This window comes from Parambassis ranga, chromosome 20, assembly GCF_900634625.1.
Source record: "Parambassis ranga chromosome 20, fParRan2.1, whole genome shotgun sequence".
Classification (NCBI taxonomy): domain Eukaryota; kingdom Metazoa; phylum Chordata; class Actinopteri; family Ambassidae; genus Parambassis; species Parambassis ranga.
In genome coordinates, this window is record NC_041040.1 from 1,908,366 (window position 1) to 1,928,130 (window position 19,765).

Here is a 19,765-nt window from a genome sequence, read left to right on the forward strand (position 1 = left end):
TTCCAGTGTTGCTTTTGGGAACTGATATGGGTAACTAATGGACCTTTCACACTGAATTAGTAACCAGCAGAATACAACATTTGAAACGACCCGCTGAGACTTCACCTAAAGCTCCAATAACACTCATATCTGACCATCAGGAGGAAGCATGTGTTTTTAATGGCTTTATCTGAGCTAGCGCAGCGTGAGGATATCCCTGTATGACTTAAAGTGCCAGCTACAAGCTGTCACTGGTCTCTCTACTGCTGCTGTGTAGTAAATATAGTTTAGCACCCAAAATAAGCCTTTGCTCTGTTGACAGGGTGAAGGGATCGGATGGCGGGTCGCCCCTGGTGGAGATGATGAGGGTCATTTTAGGTGTGTGATTCAGACTTGAGAACAAACATTTAACAGGATTTATATTAAAAAGTTGTAGACGTTAGTAATACTGCCTTACAGCAAGAAGGTTCCTGCTTTGAATGTGGATGATGGAGTTTCTCCCCTTCAGCTCCAGCTTCCTCCCACATACCACTGATGTGCATGTTAGGCTAACTAAGGACTCTAAATGGGCGATGAGTGTGAGTGGGTATCTGTCTTAGTGTGCTACTGGCGACCTGTCCAGGGTGTAGCCAGCCTTTGTGCTCTGGTCCTGAGCGGGCCAAGGAAATGGAGGGAAAGGTGCAAGGAGCACGTGTGACTATTTAGATACTAGCATCTCTGCATCATGACCCATAGAGCTACAAAAATGGATGTCTGTCTGCCAGTGATTGGATCTCACAACAGGCCGTGCAGTGAAGACAGGACTTACATTTGAGCTGTTTAGGAACATAAAACACAATTCTGATCAGCGCAGGTCCACACAGCTCTCACCTCCGCCCTGCCCGGCCAACCATTCAGCACCCAGGGACTGGGGCTAGTGTAATTAGCTCCAACCAATCACGCTGAAGGCATTAGGGCAGGATTAGTCATTAACTGGGGGCTTAGCTGTCAGCTGTCAGGCACCGAGGAATGCTGTTAAGCCTCTGCTTTCAGCCATGCCACCAAGAAATGGGAGAAAAGAAAAAATGTAAATTCTGGAAGCAGAATCAATCTTTAAATACAGTGGCGCTGTCTGCTGCTCTGTTCTGTTAATAGCCAGAGGCACGGGTGGATGGATCAGACACCAGCTGCTCCATCCGTGTCCTCGAGATGTAACTGTGGTAACACAGTCTGCAGGATGAAAACCTGACCTGAAGTCAGGCACGCAGCCCGCAGTGCCAATAATTAACCAAGTTCTCTGGGCCCAGAGTGTCAGAATATGATGTGTAATGTTTAGTGGCGTTGGCACAGAACAGGCCCTCTGTTTGTTTTGGCCCCGCAGTGGGAGAAAACCTGATGGCAGCGGGTTGGAGCACAGAGACTCTTTGTGCTGCAAAGACCACTTGAAATGAGTAATAAGAGCGAGATTTGGCAATACAGGTTCCATTAAAGAAATTGAATTTTCCCTCGGCGTGTCATCGATATTTTTATTCCCCCCAAACCTTTCCGCAACTAAACAGAACAAATGGATGCTGTCAGGCCGCTGGCAGGTCATTTCACTTCTGCAGCCAGAATTCATTTATCAGACTGCTTCCCGTTCTGCTGCTCTCTGAGGAGTGTACGCAGAATCCATCACATCCTGTTCTTCCTCTTTCTTTTTTTTTTTTATTGGACGGTTGTATTGGTAACAGATTGCAGCGCTGCTCTCTCATCCCGTCCCACAAGTCTGGCCGTGTGTCTCACGCTTTGATTGGCGAGCACTGAGGCGCTGGCTCGCAGGGTTTGGCGAAAGTCGGGAGTCCAGGTTTGGCATTAAATGGGAAAAAAGAGAGAAGGTCAGGAGGAGGAGGAGGAGGACCTGGGGGCTGGGGGCCTGGGAGTCACTCCTGCTGTGCAGATGTGCAGATCTGCAACCTTTGACCTCCCAAAGGGAAAAGAAACACACATTCCTGCATAGCAGGCACATGTGCACATGTTGCTTTTATCTCACCCTGTTCTGCACATGGTTGTTCTGTAGTGTTTAACACAGTGGATGAAGAAAATCTACATCAACCTGCACATAGGAGTGGCGAGCTAGAGAATCCACAACGGAAGGAACTGCTGTATCTTGTGTCACAGCACTGAAAGACATTTTTCATGCAGAACAATCTTGTTGTCGGGTAAACTAGATTTGTTAACAGAGTAAAGCTAATCGTCGGCTAGCAAGGTAGCGGTTAGCTTTTCATCTTTGTCTGGAAACATAAGACCGGAACCAAGAGCTGCTCTTTGACTGCAGGAGCTCACGTTTGACTTTAGAGAGGTCAACACAGGAGCTCTTCTTTTTTCTGGTACAGAAAGAACCTTCGGTGGGTTTGGTACTTCTCGGTAACCCTGAAAAACTCATCAGGTAAAATATGAGCCTCATGAACAGGACATGGGCTGATCAAAGGGAAGTCCCAGTTGAAAACACCTTTTTTGCAGAGAAGCACAGATTGATGACAGTACTGACAAAGCAAAAACACACACACACACAAACACCAGGGGACAAAGCAGGACCACACCTTCCTTAGGCCGCTTAGCTACACAAATCATATCATGCACGCTGACAGCTGCAACATGTGCAGGAACGTGGCTCTGATTGTGTCTCTTGCATCCTCTCTCACACACATACAGTCCAGTATCTGTATGCACTGACCTGTTGGTACTCGAGACATTCTTAAATAGTCCAGGAATGTCTCCTTAAAGACAGAACCAGGACTAAAAAGGAGATGTCTGCCTGATTCTGACTTGTCTGCATTTGCTTTCATCCTCTGACTCACATTTTATCCCCAAATAGAAGCCAAAGCCCTGCCATCCACTGGGCGTGCATAAAATAACCATGGACACTTCGTCCCAGATATGAATTGTTTGAATCCTGTGCTCTAGTTAGGCTCACTTACAAGCGCACTGTTAGAATGTGCAGCAGACTGGTTCTCCGCCAACGACAGCGTCTCCTCCCCATATGCATACAAGACCGAACATGGCTGCAGGGTTCCCCCGTCCTCAAAATCCGCCCTCTCACTCATTAACATTTCATGAGGAAGATCTTATTGGAGAGGCTCAGTAAAGCCTTCTGTTCCTCACACACACATGTTGTGGAACAGTTTAGAACCATGTAAAACAGATCAGTTTGACACAAAAGCTCTGAATCATCACGCCAGTTGCAGCTTGTTCTCTAAACATTTTTGATGCGTCGTTTGTCTGCAGTTTCCAGGCAGCAACAGTGTCTGTTAGACCGCTAATTCTCCGACAAGCTTCCAGCAGTTTATCAGAACCAGGATGTCTCTCTGCAGACGCAAACTGACATTTCAGCCCAGCGCTATCAGCTCAGGACTCAAAGGTTAATTGCGAACGTCTCTGTCAGGTTGTGAGCCTCCCCGACTCCTCTGATCCGTGAAATGAAAGTAGTTGTCGTCATGCTGGAAAAAAAAAAAAAGAGATGCTGACTCACTTTCATCGTTTTTCCCTTCTTTCACTCACAAACCCTGCTCATGTTTTGCTGACCTGTGTCTGTGTGAGAGTTGCATTCCTAAGTGAAGTCAATATGAGCTTTCCTGAGCTGCAGTGGTTGCTAAGGGATGTGAGGGGAGCCGTGAGTGTGTGTAAGCATATTTTTTGTTTGTGCTCATGTGCATGCTGAGACATTTTTTTGCAGCATGTTGGTGAGGCAGCTTGTGAAATGCCACAAATATGATGATGGGGGAGTGGGCGAATGTGGTCTGACTGACGTCCAGCGATGCGGAAATGTAGGTTAATCTGGTCGTATGGATACAACCATCACCGCCAGCCTCATGCCTCCTGGAGCAGAGGGAGCGGAGGTGATTGCTAGGATTGGGGGGTGGGGGGTGAAGTGGGGTGTTGGCTGAGCCTGGGAGGGGGCGAGAGGAGATGAATAAAAAGAATGGCCACAGAGATTCAGCATGTGATTGTCAGAAGATGTAGCAGAGGGAAGAAGGGCAGGGAGTGTTCACCGTGGAGACGAGCGGGGAAACAGGGGCGTGAGATGAAGGCAGCGAGGGGGGAGAGAGGTCAGCGGGGAAAGATGAGAAGACAAAAGAGCAGAGGGAGCAGATTGATGCATTGCTTCGGAGGTGCTCCCCCACCCCACCACCACCACGCGGCCTAGCTTCAAACACTCCTCTGCGTGACCGCCTGATTGGCTGGCTGGCTGTCACCATGGTCACAGATCCAGCTCCCCTCAGTCACCATGCTGCCTCTCCACCACACTTCCTTTAACCTGCTTTCATCTAATTCAATCACACAACCACATTATGCAATGCAGTTATTGGGGGGAGCGCACACTCTCGCTCTGAGGTGTGACACATTTGCCATCTGTGGCAGGAAAGAGACACGCAATCATTGCTCCTGTGATGGCGGTCTTCAGCTTTTATTTTGAAAGGGAGCGACTTTTATATCCGGCATAAAGGTGTTTCTGTTAGCAACATTAGCAAATTAGCATATGTAGACTTTTTATGTGTATAAACAGAATTTTAACAAGATCGTAAAGATGCAATTTTCATAATATTGAAAGCAGACAATGGTTGAACTTTAGTTTTTGTGTAATATCAAGGTGAAAAAGAGAGATGCAGCCAGGAGAAGGCTGACATTCAGACAGGTAGACACCATTCAGAGGTGTGTGTGTGTGTATCTGGGTCAGGCAGTTTAACGAACACACTGTTACTGTGTTAGATTTGCCTCTCTGTGGAAGTGATGTAGTCTTCCTGATCAGCACGGCGGAGCGTATGGAGGGTGGCAGTGAGGGCGATGCTGCAGAGTGGGTTGCCATGTGCGCACTCTAAAGAAACCCCCTCCCCCTCACGCTCCACTCCTCATGGCCAAATACATATGATGGAGACTCCCACTCGCTCCCTCACCAGCGCCCCTGCTCCCTGTGCTGTCCCTTCCAAACCCGAGGGAGACACCTAGTGGGCTGAATGTGCAGCTGCACCCCCTGCTGCTGCTGCTGCTCTCACTCTGACCCACACTTCTCTTACACACAGATAATTTATGGTTTAATTTACAGCGCGCTGCCAGGCACGGTCATTTTCTGGTGATTGTACAAGCACAGTGGAACAGGAGAGTGAGGGGAGGGCTATGGTGGAGTGGTATTCACAACATGGTGATAAACAGTGTGCCGCAGCATCTCATTGGACTCCATTAGCAAGCCGGTTGTTGTGTTTTTGCCTCCATATTCACATTAGAGTTGAATTAATGACACATTTCCATGCTGGGTGTGCCCACACACTCTCCAGCCTGCATAATGTGTTTGTGGAGATCCTGTACTGTGCTGGCCTGTTGTCTGAAGTCTGATTTATCACCCCACTGCAGACAGAGGCCTGCATTCAGCAGCACATCTCATTCCCACCCCAGCTCCTTACATCCATCCCTTATTTACACCTCTCTCTCTCCCTGAAGCTGCATGGGCGATACACTCCCTCCCCCGCAGGTCCTTTCTATTTTTAATTACCTGTCAGAGACCCCAGGTCTTGATCCCATGACGCCCAGCTCTCTGCCACGTCTCATTCACCTCAGCTGGGAATCTGCCTGTGAGACTACAGTACAGCAGGGAGCTCAGATTTATGCTCAGCCATTCATTTACTACTGGCACTGAATTCTGGGAAGAAGTTCACTGGACACACATAACTATTTGGACCTTATGTTGTCAGTATGAAGGGGGAATTAAACCTGTACTGCTGGAAGATTACAAGCCACTGACTTTGGCTCAGGGAGTGATCAAATTGTCGACTTTACGTTACTGTCTTACACTAGTGTGTGTGAATGAGTGTATGCATCACTCGTAGAGTTAAAATGAACAAAATTGCCACCGGATGGCAACATGGCTGCCGTCTGTAGGGGAAACTGTCAGCTGTGAGGAAACCAGGAGGTCATCTGCTCACTCAGTGGATACAACCGCAGCGACGTGTGTGCACTTTATTAGATACGGTACAACAAATCAATTGATATGAGTGTGTTGATGCTGAGAGGTCTTCACTGTGTTGTGTCACCATGTGTGTGCAGCAGTTTAGTATCCTCCTTGTCCTAACATGACGGACTCTTTATTCTGCAGGTGGGTGATTTTTCTTTTTTTTTTTGGTGCCGAGCAGTTCCTCTTCTGTATCATAATATCTCTCTTTGCCCTTCAAACATACCAGAACGTTGTTCCCTAATTGGTCGTCTCAGTGAAAGACGCAGTAGTGATCAGTGGTATCAACTTTCCTGGAGTGTCTCCACTCTTGTCAGGTTAAATATAGAGTGTGGCCTCTGTTGAAACAGTCCAAACTGGCAGTTCAGTCTATCACTGTGCCCAGTGAAACACGCTCTGAATAGGGGAAGCACTGACTTCTCAATGCTGTTTCCTGTTGTGTCAAATGAGTTCATGTACTATGTGTGTGTGTGTGTGTGTGTGTGTGTGTGTGTGTGTGAGGTAAAAAGATCTTGTTCCCCTTTGCCTCTGTCGCATTCAGGTCTCAAATTTCCTTCAGCTAGAAGGACAGAGAAGAAAGGTGTGTGTGTGTGTGTGTTGTGGGGTGTAGACGGCCGCCGTGCATCGCCATGCGTCGTGCATTCAGTGTGTTCAGAAGGTACAGGAGAGCCAGTGAGGATGACGACGAGGTGTTTGTGTGCAGCTCCAGATACAAGGTGACAGAACTGCTGATTTTTCCTCATCGACAGGTCTCTTGGCACCGTGTCCATTAGATGAATATAGATCAGGGTGTCTGCTTTGCCAGCACAGATGGATTTCCTGTAACAGTTCATTTCTTTGCCCCCCCCTCAGACCCATCAGGTCTGGCAGCCTCCTCCAGCTTTGGTCTCTGTAAACCTGTTCAGTTGGATTGAGGGTAGATGGAAGGTTCGCCAGGCTGAAACGAGCAGGTACCCTGTGACTGCAGGCTGCCAGTGACACACTTCAAGTTGAGTTCAATTAGTGAAGTGTCACAGCATGTGGTGCACATGGCTCTTTGTTAGTGCAAACATTGTTCTATTTTAGAGTTTCTGGAGTTGGTAACGGTTGCAAACATGCTTATAACAGCAGGTACTAAAGGACAAAGGTGCATGTTGAGTGTGCATTAGCAACTAGAGGCCAGAGGGAAGTAAGTTAGTGTTTGAGATGCTGTATACCGAAGGTGGAACGGTGTCTCTTATGTTGCCCATTGCAGGTCTGCATGTGTGCAATTGATATTTTAGTGTAAAAGGGGTTTATTTAACATTTGAGTTACAAAAAGCAAAATTACCCACCAACCCCTCCACATGGTGGGGCTGTCTGGAGTCCTGTGGATGCACCAGTGGCATGTGATGAGGACCCTGTATGTGCATCTGTGGCTGATTACATCATCACCTTCCTAATTCTGTAGATATTCACATCATTGGATAAACCTGAGAGGACACTAACGGTCTGTTGATACCTGCTATGAAGAGCAACGCTCGGCCGAAGTGTTGGATATAGTGATGGAAAAGCTTTATTTGTCTTTTCTCTGATCATACTCTGCACGTTCAAAGTTATAGTGCATATATTTGTCATGTAAATAAGGACGTTCTCTTTCTGAACAGGTGCACACAGTGTCCATTCAGTCACCTCGAATCCGGCTGTATCCAGTTTGATTTCAGATGTGAACGCAAATGTGGCTAGCGAATCCGGCTAGCGACGTGATACTTCCGGTAAGCGATGTGGTTCTTCCGGTTCACGGGGCGTGACACGAGACAAAAAAACGCATGACGCATGCGCACACGTGGTCCTACCACGGCCTGAACGGACTCTGTATATTACAAGGCGCCACCTAGTGGTTTGGAGGACCGCAAACAAGCCAGATTAAGCCGGATTGAGTGCGGACACGCTTGTGTGATAGCCAGATTTGAAAATAGGTCTGAACGTATCCAGCTTAAAGGCTATCCGGATTCAATCCCACTCTAGCTGGACTGACTTTCTCCAGTGTGAACGGGGCCTTACAGAACAACACTCCATTGTGGGAGAGTAACAACAATGACCTACTCTAAATATCAGTCTTTCTTCTTTTAGTGCTTTGCAGTAAGGAAAAACCACCGAGCCAGCAACCTGTGTCTGTCTGTAACTGTCCATCAGATTACACAAAACTTGTGTAGTATCTATTACTGCCAGAAGGGGGAGACAAAATGTCTGCATGTGCCTTTAATCAAATGATCTGCTAAAGTAAACTAAGGCAGCTTTAATAATGCAGCATTAAATGATTGTGACGTGTGGTGTGTGTGTCAGCAGCGGCCCTGTAATGAGCCATGTGCGCTCAGGCTGATGTGATGGTTGAATTCCTCCCTGAGAGTGGAGCCTGCTGAATTATGTTTTGGTTACACTTCTGTCAGAGTGGGTGTTTAAGCATGTTAATGACATCCCTGCAAGACACAGGCGGCCTTTTCTGGGCTGAGTGGAATCCAGATGGACCTGACCCCAGCCTCCCTGTTCAGCCAATCATCTCTATCCAGACTTTATCATTACCACATTATTTAAAAAAAGGAAAGGGACAATTAATGGTTTGGCTGGCTCTGGTCCAATCCTGACGGAGTTTGAACCCGAGTTCAGACAAACCGTCTCTTTGTGGTTTTGCCTCGTTGCTCAAGACACTTGCTGCGCGTTGGACCAAAAACTGAAAACAGCCGGACGCCTTTGCTGAAACCTTTGTGGCATGTGTGCAGGATATTAAATAATATCATTTATGTGGAAAATATTCCTGTTATTCCAAGACCGGCAGGAAGTCCCATCTGTGTCCTGAAAGAGCTTCAAATACTCCTGACTGAAGTGTGTGTGTGTGTGTCCCACCCCTTCACCTGTAGCACACCGGGAGGTGGCGAGGAGGACCCGTGCTGGCTCAGACTTGTTTCCTGCGGGTATTTATCTGCTGTGAGAGACGTGAGGCTGGCATCAGTCTCCAAAAACCTCCAAATATTCAAAATCAGTGCTCTGTGCTGTAGCCATGGCAACCCAGCTTTCTGCCCTTTTGTGCAGTGACCTTTGGATGCTGCCAGGTTTTCAAAGACCATCTTAAAGGCGGTGTTTAAGGTCCACAGTGACACCAGAGGGAGGATGGTGGAGGGGGGGGGGGGGGGCACCACATAGTTTTACTTTTGCACGCAGTCACGTTATCAACACTTCACACCGCCACCATTTCAACACTGCGTCTTATCTCTGCCTCTACTTCCTCTCGCCGTGCGCTTTGCAACATACATGCTTCTGCGCGCTGCCCTTTACAGCTTTGAAGCCATATCTGTGGCAGCGCTGTTATGTCACAGACGAGAGCTTATTCATAACATACGAGCCATTCATGAAGGGAGCGTCTGCTTCTGTTGTTACAGTGAACATGCTAAATCTCAGCAGGCAGCAACATAACAGTAGCACTTAATCTCTTATAGTCGCTGCCCGCTGAGTTCACAGAGGATTACGTAATCTTCCATCCATGTGGTTCGAAAGCAAAGTTAAAATCGGACCAATATGGACTAAAAGAGTCTGCAGACCACATGTCTGATCTGATCAGCAGCTGCATCCTGCCTGCAGCCCGGCAGGGCCTGTGAGGCTGCGTCGTCCTCACAGCTGAACATAGTTTGTCATTTTCTGACTGATCGCATTCCAAAGTTCAGTCCAGCAGAGTCTGTTTCCACGGCTCCTCCTGGTTATGGAATTCCTGGAATATCATTGAGTTTTTCAGTAAATCAGGAAACAGTAGACTCTGCAGGTCTAGTTCCTGGTCTCACCCACCTTTCCCCCTTTCTCCTCCTCCAGACAACGTCGCCTACAGGCCAGGGACGGTCCGACTCGCCGGTCTACACCAACCTCCAGGAGCTGAAGATCTCCCAGTCCAGCCTGCCGCCCGTCCCCTCCGGCTCGCCGCTCCACATTGCGGGCGACTGGGAGACCCACAAAGACCTGAGCGGCAGACATTTCTACTACAACCGCGCCACCGGGGAGCGGACCTGGAAACCGCCGCGCACCAGGGACACCAGCAGCAGCACCAGCAGCTTCCGTGCAGACAGCCAGGGCACTGCAGAGAGTGAGGTGAGGGATGCTGGGGGCCTGCCAGACCAGAATGTGTGAATGTGGGTGAACAAATCATACATAAACCAACATCATCGCTGCTTGGGATTAGGTGTGATCACAGCAGTGCAGAATTCAGTGTGTGAGGAACAGTCAGTTCATGTCAGACAGACTGTGGTGGAGGTGTGGTGGACCACAGAACACTCGATGTTGTGCTCACTGATGTCACGGAAACAAGCCAAGAAGTCATTGATGTGAGGAAGTTGTCAGAAATCGCTCACACACTACTCACACATTAGTGCACTATATAGGGCTCAATGAATGGTGAACATGGTGAGTACATGGTGGACTATAGTGAGTTTCCTGTCAGGATGTCCTCACATGTCTGACTATCCAACACTGCCCTCATGTGGTTGTCTTTATTTACTGCAGCATCGTAGTATACTCTATTATTATAGAGCTCAATCTGACATTTTTAAGTTAAATAAGTTGCACATCACTAATTATTATACCTCTCATGTCGGTGTGCTCCAGCAGCTGAGTTACGTTTAGCTTAGCATTAAGACTGTTGGGGAAACTAGCTCAAGACTTTATAGTGGTAACATATTCTACTTTTTGGACATGTCCAGTGGTCACTAATTAAGACTTTTTACTTTTTGTTATTGTTGTTATTTTTTGTGACATAAACAGGCCAGCTGTTTTCCAGTGTTTGTACTAAACTAGCTAACTGGCTAGAAGCTATAGCTTTCCCCCAACTTCCTTTTACCTATTTTTGTATTTGTATATAATTTAAAACCTTAAAACGCCACAACATCGATGATGTAATATTCATTGTGATGTCTTTTTTTCCTTCATGCTCAACAGCCGCTGTCCTCTGAGGAAAACTGCCACAGCACCCACTCCAGTCAGTCCGACAGCCAGTACGGATCGCCCCCTAGAGGCTGGTCTGAGGAGCTGGACGAGCATGGACACACACTCTACGTGTCTGAATACACACAGGAGAAGGTGGAGCTGTTGTTTTTAGTTGCACTTTGTGTGGCTCAGATTGTCTCTATGTGGCCATGTTGCTGTTCTCGGCCGCTGACGTGTGTTTGTGTTCACAGTGGATAAAGCATGTGGACGAGCAAGGCCGACCGTACTACTACAGCGCTGATGGATCCAGATCAGAGTGGGAACTGCCCAAAGTAAGATCACTGCCGTCCAGTTAAAGCAGCCTCCTTCTCCTGAAAATCCTAACACGCTACCTCACCCCTCACCTCACAGAGGAGCCACATTTGTGTTGAACTCTGGGTGACACACTATTAGTAGCTCTTCACCTCCTAATCTGGAGGCTTTGGGGCTGATTAAGAGACACGTCTCACAGTGAAAACATTCAGCAGAGTAGAAAGCAATGGCTGGTGTGTAGCACGAGTCCTCTGCCCAATGGTGCTGTGGACAGTAAAAGGAGAGGTACACTGGGAGGCTGAGTGGTTTGATGGAATGACCTTATACCCAGGTAAACCTGAGCTTTCCTGTCTGTCTCTACAGTACAACATCTCCCCTCAGTCAGGCGAGGTTCCAAAGAGCCGCAGCCTGGAGAGGAAGCAGCAGGATCCCATCGTCCTCACCAAGTGGAGGCACAGCACCTACGTCCTAGACCTCAACGACAAGGTAGGCCGCGACCACCGGACAGCTGTTATCAGTGAGGAAGTGTAGAGTGTGCAGGCTTTCAGTCGGCCTAATCCCCGAGGACTAATGACACATTCAGCTCAACAAAGAAGAGGCTTTAATCTGTGTCTTTTATTTAAGAATCACGACAGCTGAATAGAAGGTGTAAAACAGCTGTTGGTCACGTTGTGGGTGTTTCTTTACATCAGGTAGATTGTTCAGTTTGACCTCACTCTGAAGACATGAAAAGGGTCGCACCAGGGGCTAACTGTGTGGCCGTTGTGTTGCAGTTCTCCTTCAAACTGTGGCGTTTCACGTCCGCACCGCGCAAGAAGAGATTCCGTCTCTCTCTGTACCGCAATAAAGTTGGTACCGCCCCCCCCCCCACCCCCCCTTGTCTAATCAATAATGATCGCCTGAGTTAGGCCAGGTGCTCAGCCAATCAGACGTCTGATTTTGTGTGGATTATAGTCTAAGCTGGATGTTCACAGGAAAAAAGCCACTTCATGGACTAAACCTCTGATAGTTCTCATGCCGTCTGTGACCTCTTTCTGCATCTTTTGATATAACCTGATTAACAAAAGTCTTGTGATTCATTTTCTTCTCTCACTAACCTGTATCCTCTTGTAGTTAGCTGTTAGCTGTTAGCCGTTAGCGACTCATCATGTTGTGCCTCTTGTTGGTAGGAGAGTGCTCCGGCGCCCAAGCAGAGCTCTCCAGACTCTGACTCCTGTCCCTCATCTCCTAAGCACCCCTCAACCGTTAGTATCCCAGCGGGCACTGCACACTGCATCTCATCTTCCTGCTGTCACTGCATCCACACACACACACACACACACACACACACACACACACACACACACACACACACACTCATTCTCATCCTCCGAACATGTCACACGTCACATCTGCTGCATGTCACATCTAACTGCATCCATCCTAACACCACACCCCCCCCCCAAAAAATAAAAACTCTCCTGCAGAGTGTAATATGACAGCGCCCTCTGCTGGTGATATCTGGATATGACACAAAAGCTTCTTCAGCCTTCAATATTGATTCATTTGCTCAAAATATGAATGTGTGTGTGTGTGTGTTTTATCTGCCTCTGTCTCTCCTCAGCCTTCAGAAAAGTGTGGAGTCCTCAACGTCACTAAAATCACAGAGAATGGGAAGAAAGTCCGGTCAGTGTCAGATTCCTTCTTGAAGTGTGACTGAGTTGAAAACATTTTAGAATTTCCTGACCTGAGGCCTGACCTGATTTTTCCTCCTGCCTCACAGGAAGAACTGGACCTCCTCATGGACGGTGCTGCAGGGCTCCTCGCTGCTCTTCGCCAAGGGTCAGGGTGGCAGCACCAGCTGGGTACGTGTCCCCTCTGTACAGCCTGGCCGCCCTTCCATTCATCTCTGTGGTGCTTCTCTCTCTTTTTTCACCTGTCTTCATGCCCACCTGTGCAGTGTGTCATCCTCTGTTTTTCTCTCCTCTCTCCTCCATCCCCCTCCTTCCTGAAGTCGTACTACCGCAGCGGCTCTATCCCAGAGCTGCTCCTCACTCTGCTTAGCAGCTGGAAGCGCTCGGTCAAGCCCCGTCCTGCTGTCTCCTATGTGAACTGTGGGCCTGTGCAGGCCGCCGCTGTATGTCCTGCCCCCCCTCTCTCTCTCTCTCTCTCTCTCTCTGCATGTGTTGCTGCTCCTGCCTGTCTTCCATTCGTTCATTTCCTCCCCTCCGCTCTGACTCACAGGACACTGACTGATGTGTTGAGCAAAAGTCTATTAAAGACTAAAAACACCAAGACATTCCTCTTGAATGTTTGTGTCCATGCTGCATATTTGTCCTGAAAACACATTTAATCCTGGGTGTGACATTTTTTTTTAACTTTAATGTGCACTGCTGTTTGACATTAAACAGATAATTGAAGTGACTAAAGATCAGACCAGTGGAAAGAAAACCTTTGTCCCCTTTTACTGATTCTTAGAGTTTTAAATTGTAAACAATGAGGGCTGCAAGTCGGTTAATTTCTCCTCAGGGGAAAACACACACTTGTTTAGTATTAGATTGACCTTGGAGGATAAATGTTCAATACTTACACAGTAAAAGTGTCAACATCAGTATTCTGCTCACTGAATGATTTCCACCAAGGCTGATGCTGCATATTATATAAACAGCCTGTTTCATGCAGACGTGTGTCCCTGTGCACGTATGTGTGCAATAATCCTGCATCCACCTGACCTTTCATGTTCAACAAAGCTCACAGAGCAACTGTGAACCTTCTTATTATTTACCTTTTCTTATGTCGACCACCTTCAGGAACAGGCCTGTGCTGCAAAACCAACAAACGATGCTGCAGAAACCTGAATTCCTACGTACTATAATCTCCACATGTCTTAAAGAACATAATGCAACAATAATAATAATAAAAAGATTATGAGGATCACGTCTCAGAAGAAAAAGAAACATTCATTTAGTTTAACGATGCTCTTTAAGCTGAAAGACGGTGTGTTTATTAATATGCTTATAACGACTAACTGTGTTTGTGCCCTTGTGTTCTAACGCTGTAATAAAGATGTCTGCTCTGTTTCACTGTTGCATCCTGAACAGCTGCTCTGTGACATCCTGCTCGTGTCAGTCTCTCATTCTGTGCTTCTGATTGTAGAAGTTTGGCAGCAACCAGTCGAAGCCCGAGTTCACGGTGGATCTGCGCGGAGGCTCGGTGGAGTGGGCCTCCAAGGACAAGTCCAGCAAGAAGCACGTCATCGAGGTGTGGCTCTGCGGGAGGTTTTCTGTTCCACAGACATGATAAGTTTGATTTATGTCTGTTTCCTTCCCCACAGCTGAAGACCCGTCAGGGCACGGAGCTGCTGATCCAGTCAGAGATCGACAGCGTCATCAATGACTGGTACCGGGCCCTGACAGAGACCATCAACACACATGTGAGTGGGACATCCTTATGCTCCCCGTCGTCCCTCCCTTTATAATAATAATAATGCATTGGTCTTATATTGCGCTTTTCTGCTCTGTTGGGCAGGCACTCAAAGCGCTTACATTGAGATGCATTATTCTTTCACACCACATTCACACAGTGGCGGTGGTGAGCTACCAGTGGTAGCCACAGCTCCCCAGGGGGAGACTGACGGAGACGTGGCTGCCAAGGTGCGCCTACGGCCTCTCCGACCACCGCCGATTCATTCATACACATTCATACACCAGTGAGTGCACTGGAGGCAATGCGGGTAAAGTGCCTTGCCCAAGGACACACAACAACGACTAGGGAGGAGCTGGGGTCGAACCGCCGACCTTCCGGTTATTGGACAACCCTGCTCACCACTGAGCCACTGCTCAGTGTCTAAATTTAGTCTAAATTAAAGCTCTTCCTCTCCTCTGTCCAGGCGTGGGAGTCAGATGAGGCCATTGAGGAAGACATGCCTGAGTCTCCCGGAGCTGAGAAACAGGACAAAGAGAAGGACCACCGGGACTCCAAGAAGAGCAGAGGTGAGGTGCAGAGCTGCAGTAAACGTCCCGTCTGACCCTGAAGCACTGATGTCCTGCCTGTGTTCCCTGCAGTGATGAAGACCTCTGTGAGCATGGACTCCTCAGACCAGAAGAAAACCAGGATGAAGCTGAAGAAGTTCCTGACACGTCGACCCACATATCAGGCCGTCAGAGACAAAGGATACATCAAAGGTAATGAGACGGATCCCTGCTGACCTCACAGGTGTGCGTCCTCGGTCGTCCCCTGGGCCGGTGGAGGGACTGATTGTGTGTGTGTCACTTCACAGATCAGGTGTTCGGCTGCAGCATGACCAGCCTGTGCCAGCGGGAGAACACATCAGTGCCCAACTTTGTCAGAATGTGCATCGAGCATGTGGAGAACACAGGTATGATCCTCAGCGTGGACGGACAGAGCGTCGCTGCCTTCACCCACAGGTTTCTGAGGGAGCCATTTTCAGACTGGTTGCCATGTTGGCAGCGTCAGTCTGGAATGTCAGGAAGCACAAACACAGTCTCATCCTCTTCCCTGCAGGTCTCAGTATTGACGGCTTATACAGAGTGAGCGGGAACCTGGCGGTGATCCAGAAGCTGCGGTTTGCTGTGAATCACGGTAAGACTGACCATCAGTGTCTGTAATATGTGAGGTGTCACATGTCTTCTGTTAACACCTCCTCCTCTCTCCGTCAGATGAGAAGGTGGATCTGAACGACAGCAAGTGGGAGGACATCCACGTCACCACCGGAGCTCTCAAGATGTTCTTCAGGGAGCTCCCCGAGCCGCTCTTCACATACGGATCCTTCAACGATTTTGTCAACGCCATCAGTGAGTAAACTCATTCACATGCTTCTTCAGGGCGGCCACAAGATGGCAGCCTCTGCACATGTATTCACTGCCTGTGTGTGTGTGTGTGCTTCAGAATGCTCCGACTACAAGCAGCGAGTCAACTCAATCAAAGACCTGATCAAGAAGTTGCCAAAACCAAACCACGACACAATGCAAGTCCTCTTCAAACACCTGAGGAGGTAAGACACACACACACACACACACACACACACACACACACACACACACACACACACACACACACACTCTCTCTCTCTCTCTCGCGCTCTCTTTTATGATAAATAATAAATCCACGTGTTTTTCAAAATAAAACATAAAATATTATAAATTATCAATAGTTTTACACTGACCACCGGATCATCTGTGTCTTTGTACGTATGAAATATCACCATATATTCATCTGTAAACAAATTGCAGGTTTAGGTGATACAGCCTTTAAGCCAATTAATATTGATAAAGCCATTCATGCAGGTATATATATATATATATATATATATATTAAAAAACTCCTCTGTCTTCTAATGATTTTCTCTCTGTTCCCTGTGTCTGTTGCACTATAATCATATCAATCAATCAAAAGCGTCTCATAAAGCTCCCTCCATTTTAAGGATATTAATGTTTTGGCTGCGGCTCGCCTGCTTACAGAGAGCGGAGAGCAGCTGTCCTGTCACAGCAGCTCAGACGCTCTGACATCTCAATCTGTCTGAATAATTGTTCCATAGAATTTATTAAAAAAAAACAGTTAAAAATGTCACGGCTGGAACACCGGGAGGAATTTATGCTCCTTCCTTTCCTCCACCTCCACCTCTTTCGGTAAAGTCGTGCTTGGGTTTGATGTTCTGCTTGGTGACGGAGGCTGTTTTTATTTCTCATCATTGTGCTGCGGCAGTTCCTCCTCTGGCTCTGACATGTTTGGGTGCAGGACAAAGTAAATAAACTGTGTACTGACGTCTATGTGTGTATAACTGGCCACTTAGCAGCAGCCACTGTGCCTGTTCATGCTGTAACTGTGCGCCCTGCTGCGCTGCTGTCCGCTGACTCCACCACACTGAACTAATGAACAGCTCCTGTTTGCTTTAATAGTGTTTTTAGCCTTATCCTTGATTCGCCTCTGTCTCCGTCTGACTGCTCGGCTTTAATGATGAAACCGGCGGATCAAACGGAGCTCCGACCCGCTCCGCTGTTTAGACTCTGTGTGTGTTTACCTTCCCCTCGCTCTGATCAGCCTGTGGGCAAACACAAACTACAGCCAGCGTGTACCCTCAGCCCGCCGCCGCCGCCGCCGCCGCTGGCAATATCATATGTTCACAATGACATTTGCCTAGCTTTCCCCATTTGCATTTATATGGCGTTGTGTTTGCTGTAATTCAGCACCTATGAAGTGGTGTTTCTTGAGGAAATTTATAGCGTGACATTCAGTGCATGCAGGACTCCGTGTATCAGCGGGCGGATTTAATCTTTCTTTTTTCCTCTTCCATGAATATGTTATTGTTTTGTGCATCTGCATGCAAGGATGTAGATTCTATTTAAAAAGGCTATTATGCTCAAGCCTGGAGCGTTCTGTAGTGTTACACTGTGTGTGTATGTGTGTGTGCAGAGGCTCTCCATCTCCAGCCCTGAAGGTGTGTGTGTGTGTGTTAATGTTTGTTTTTTGTGTTGTTCGGGAGCAGCTGACGCCATTTTTAATGACCTCTGACCCTCCTCCTCCCTCAGGGTGGTAGACCACGGAGAGGCCAACCGCATGACCACCCAGAGCGTGGCCATAGTGTTCGGTCCTACGCTGCTCCGACCCGAGACGGAGACGGGCAACATCGCGGTCCACATGGTCTACCAGAACCAGATAGTGGAGCTCATACTGCTCGAGTATGAGAGCGTGTTTGGCAGGTAGAGGGGCCGGCTCAGCAGAGGACGCCCGGCTTTTCCAACATGGACTCCTTTTCTGTTTTCCGCTCTTTTCTTTGACTGATAATTGCCGTGGACCAAGCAAGCATTCATGGACCGTTTACCGAAGTGTTGCACTTACAGAGGAAAAAAATACCTGTACAGACGTCACACGCTTTTTCAGTTGCCATTCCTGCTGCGAGAGGCGGGGCCGGGACGAGTCTGGTGTTTTTGTTTTTTTTTCAGAGTGGTGCCGTGATGGTGTGTGGACATCTGTGTGACTTGGTGGAGTATTCAGGTTGTTTTCACTTTACACTGGATCCGTGTGGCCAGTACAAACTCCGGGCGGAGCCGGACCCGCCTCTGCCGAAGCTCGCCGGCTCCGCCCGCGTCGTGGAGCCGTGTCTGTGGATTAAACATGTTCAGTGTTATGATGTCTCTTTGGCACTTGGATGATGTGGAGTTATAGATCCTCAGCTTTCCCACAATCCCACTCACTCTGTAGTGACACCATTACCCCACCGTCACCCTTCTCCTCACCCACACTCCCTCCCCCTTCTCCGACCAGTGTTAGCCATTAACCCTGTGACACAAGCGTCCTGTGACTTGAACGATGGAGGATGAAGCCTCCGTGTGTGTGTGTGTGTGTGAGTGTGTGTGTGTGTGTGTGTGTGAGTGTGTGTGTGTGTGTGTGTGAGTGTGTGTGTGTGTGTGTGTGTGAGTGTGTGTGAGTGTGTGTGAGTGTGTGTGTGAGTGTGTGTGAGTGTGTGTGAGTGTGTGTGAGTGTGTGTGTGAGTGTGTGTGAGTGTGTGTGTGAGTGTGTGTGTGTGTGTGTGAGTGTGTGTGAGTGTGTGTGAGTGTGTGTGTGAGTGTGTGTGAGTGTGTGTGTGAGTGTGTGTGAGTGTGTGTGTGTGTGTGTGAGTGTGTGTGAGTGTGTGTGTGTGTGTGTGAGTGTGTGTGAGTGTGTGTGTGTGTGAGTGTGTGTGTGAGTGTGTGTGAGTGTGTGTGTGAGTGTGTGTGAGTGTGTGTGTGTGTGTGTGTGAGTGTGTGTGAGTGTGTGTGTGAGTGTGTGTGTGTGTGTGTGTGTGAGTGTGTGTGAGTGTGTGTGTGAGTGTGTGTGAGTGTGTGTGTGTGTGTGTGTGAGTGTGTGTGTGCGGGTCAGAGCTCCTCGTCTTGCCACTTTGTACAAACTGTGTGTGGTGTAGTCTAACGTGTTTGGGTGTGAGCCGCAGGGAGCGGCCTGCGCTCCTTCCGTCGCCGGTTTCTCCTGGAGTCACTGGTGCATTCTGGGAGCTGATGAACCTTCTCCTCACTGAAGCTAATATTACAGAGGGGAGGGAAGCGGTACCTTCATTGTGTGGATGTGTTAGAATGCAAAGAAGAGCCTTACAGAGCATATGTACATAAAATAGCTGTTTTAAAATGTGTTTAGTGACTGAGGTATGTATGCTTTGACGGTGAACAGTGAATTTGATTTGTACATTTTGAATTAAAAACATGAGAATACACAGATTGTGTGTGGGGGGGGGGGAACACAGGATGGACTGTTACTTCTGTTTGCAGGTGGAGTGTTTGCGCATGGTCAGCTGCACATTTTGAATGTAATTTTCAGGCTAACTGCTGTTTGTGAAATTGCTCTGTCTAATAAAAAAAGAGACAAACTAAACATTCAGCGTCTGAATGTAAAAATGTTCCCACTGTGGAGGAGAAGGCGAGCCCGCCGTTTAACCTTCATCAGCTCTAAAGCTTCCCCTCTCCCTCGGCTTTAATTACATAATTGAATTAATCTACTCAACAGCGATATCCTGCTTATTGAATTGAGTGATTAAGCTTTCACGTCTCAATCAATTATATACCTACCTGTTAATTATGAGATGAACTGTGCTGTGTTTCTGGA

At 48.0% G+C, this 19,765-nt stretch overlaps 1 protein-coding gene across 4 annotated transcripts in view; it reads left to right on the plus strand.

The window, feature by feature from the left end:
* Positions 1-18,592, plus strand: part of arhgap12b (Rho GTPase activating protein 12b) — a 42,657-nt gene extending 24,065 nt beyond the window's left edge. For 2 of the 4 annotated variants that reach the window (XM_028433412.1, XM_028433413.1), the window contains exons 3-19: positions 9,758-10,030; positions 10,874-11,014; positions 11,113-11,193; positions 11,537-11,659; positions 12,343-12,417; positions 12,777-12,838; positions 12,936-13,017; positions 13,167-13,289; positions 14,309-14,413; positions 14,487-14,585; positions 15,042-15,144; positions 15,217-15,336; positions 15,432-15,530; positions 15,677-15,754; positions 15,832-15,966; positions 16,061-16,166; positions 17,701-18,592. In XM_028433412.1, coding sequence (XP_028289213.1) covers positions 9,758-10,030; positions 10,874-11,014; positions 11,113-11,193; positions 11,537-11,659; positions 12,343-12,417; positions 12,777-12,838; positions 12,936-13,017; positions 13,167-13,289; positions 14,309-14,413; positions 14,487-14,585; positions 15,042-15,144; positions 15,217-15,336; positions 15,432-15,530; positions 15,677-15,754; positions 15,832-15,966; positions 16,061-16,166; positions 17,701-17,875 — 1,980 coding nt within the window. In that variant the 3' untranslated portion in view covers positions 17,876-18,592. The remainder of the gene's footprint in view (positions 1-9,757; positions 10,031-10,873; positions 11,015-11,112; positions 11,194-11,536; positions 11,660-12,342; positions 12,418-12,776; positions 12,839-12,935; positions 13,018-13,166; positions 13,290-14,308; positions 14,414-14,486; positions 14,586-15,041; positions 15,145-15,216; positions 15,337-15,431; positions 15,531-15,676; positions 15,755-15,831; positions 15,967-16,060; positions 16,167-17,700) is intronic. The other 2 variants (XM_028433415.1, XM_028433414.1) reach the window with 2 other exon arrangements.
* Positions 18,593-19,765: the final 1,173 nt, after the last annotated feature.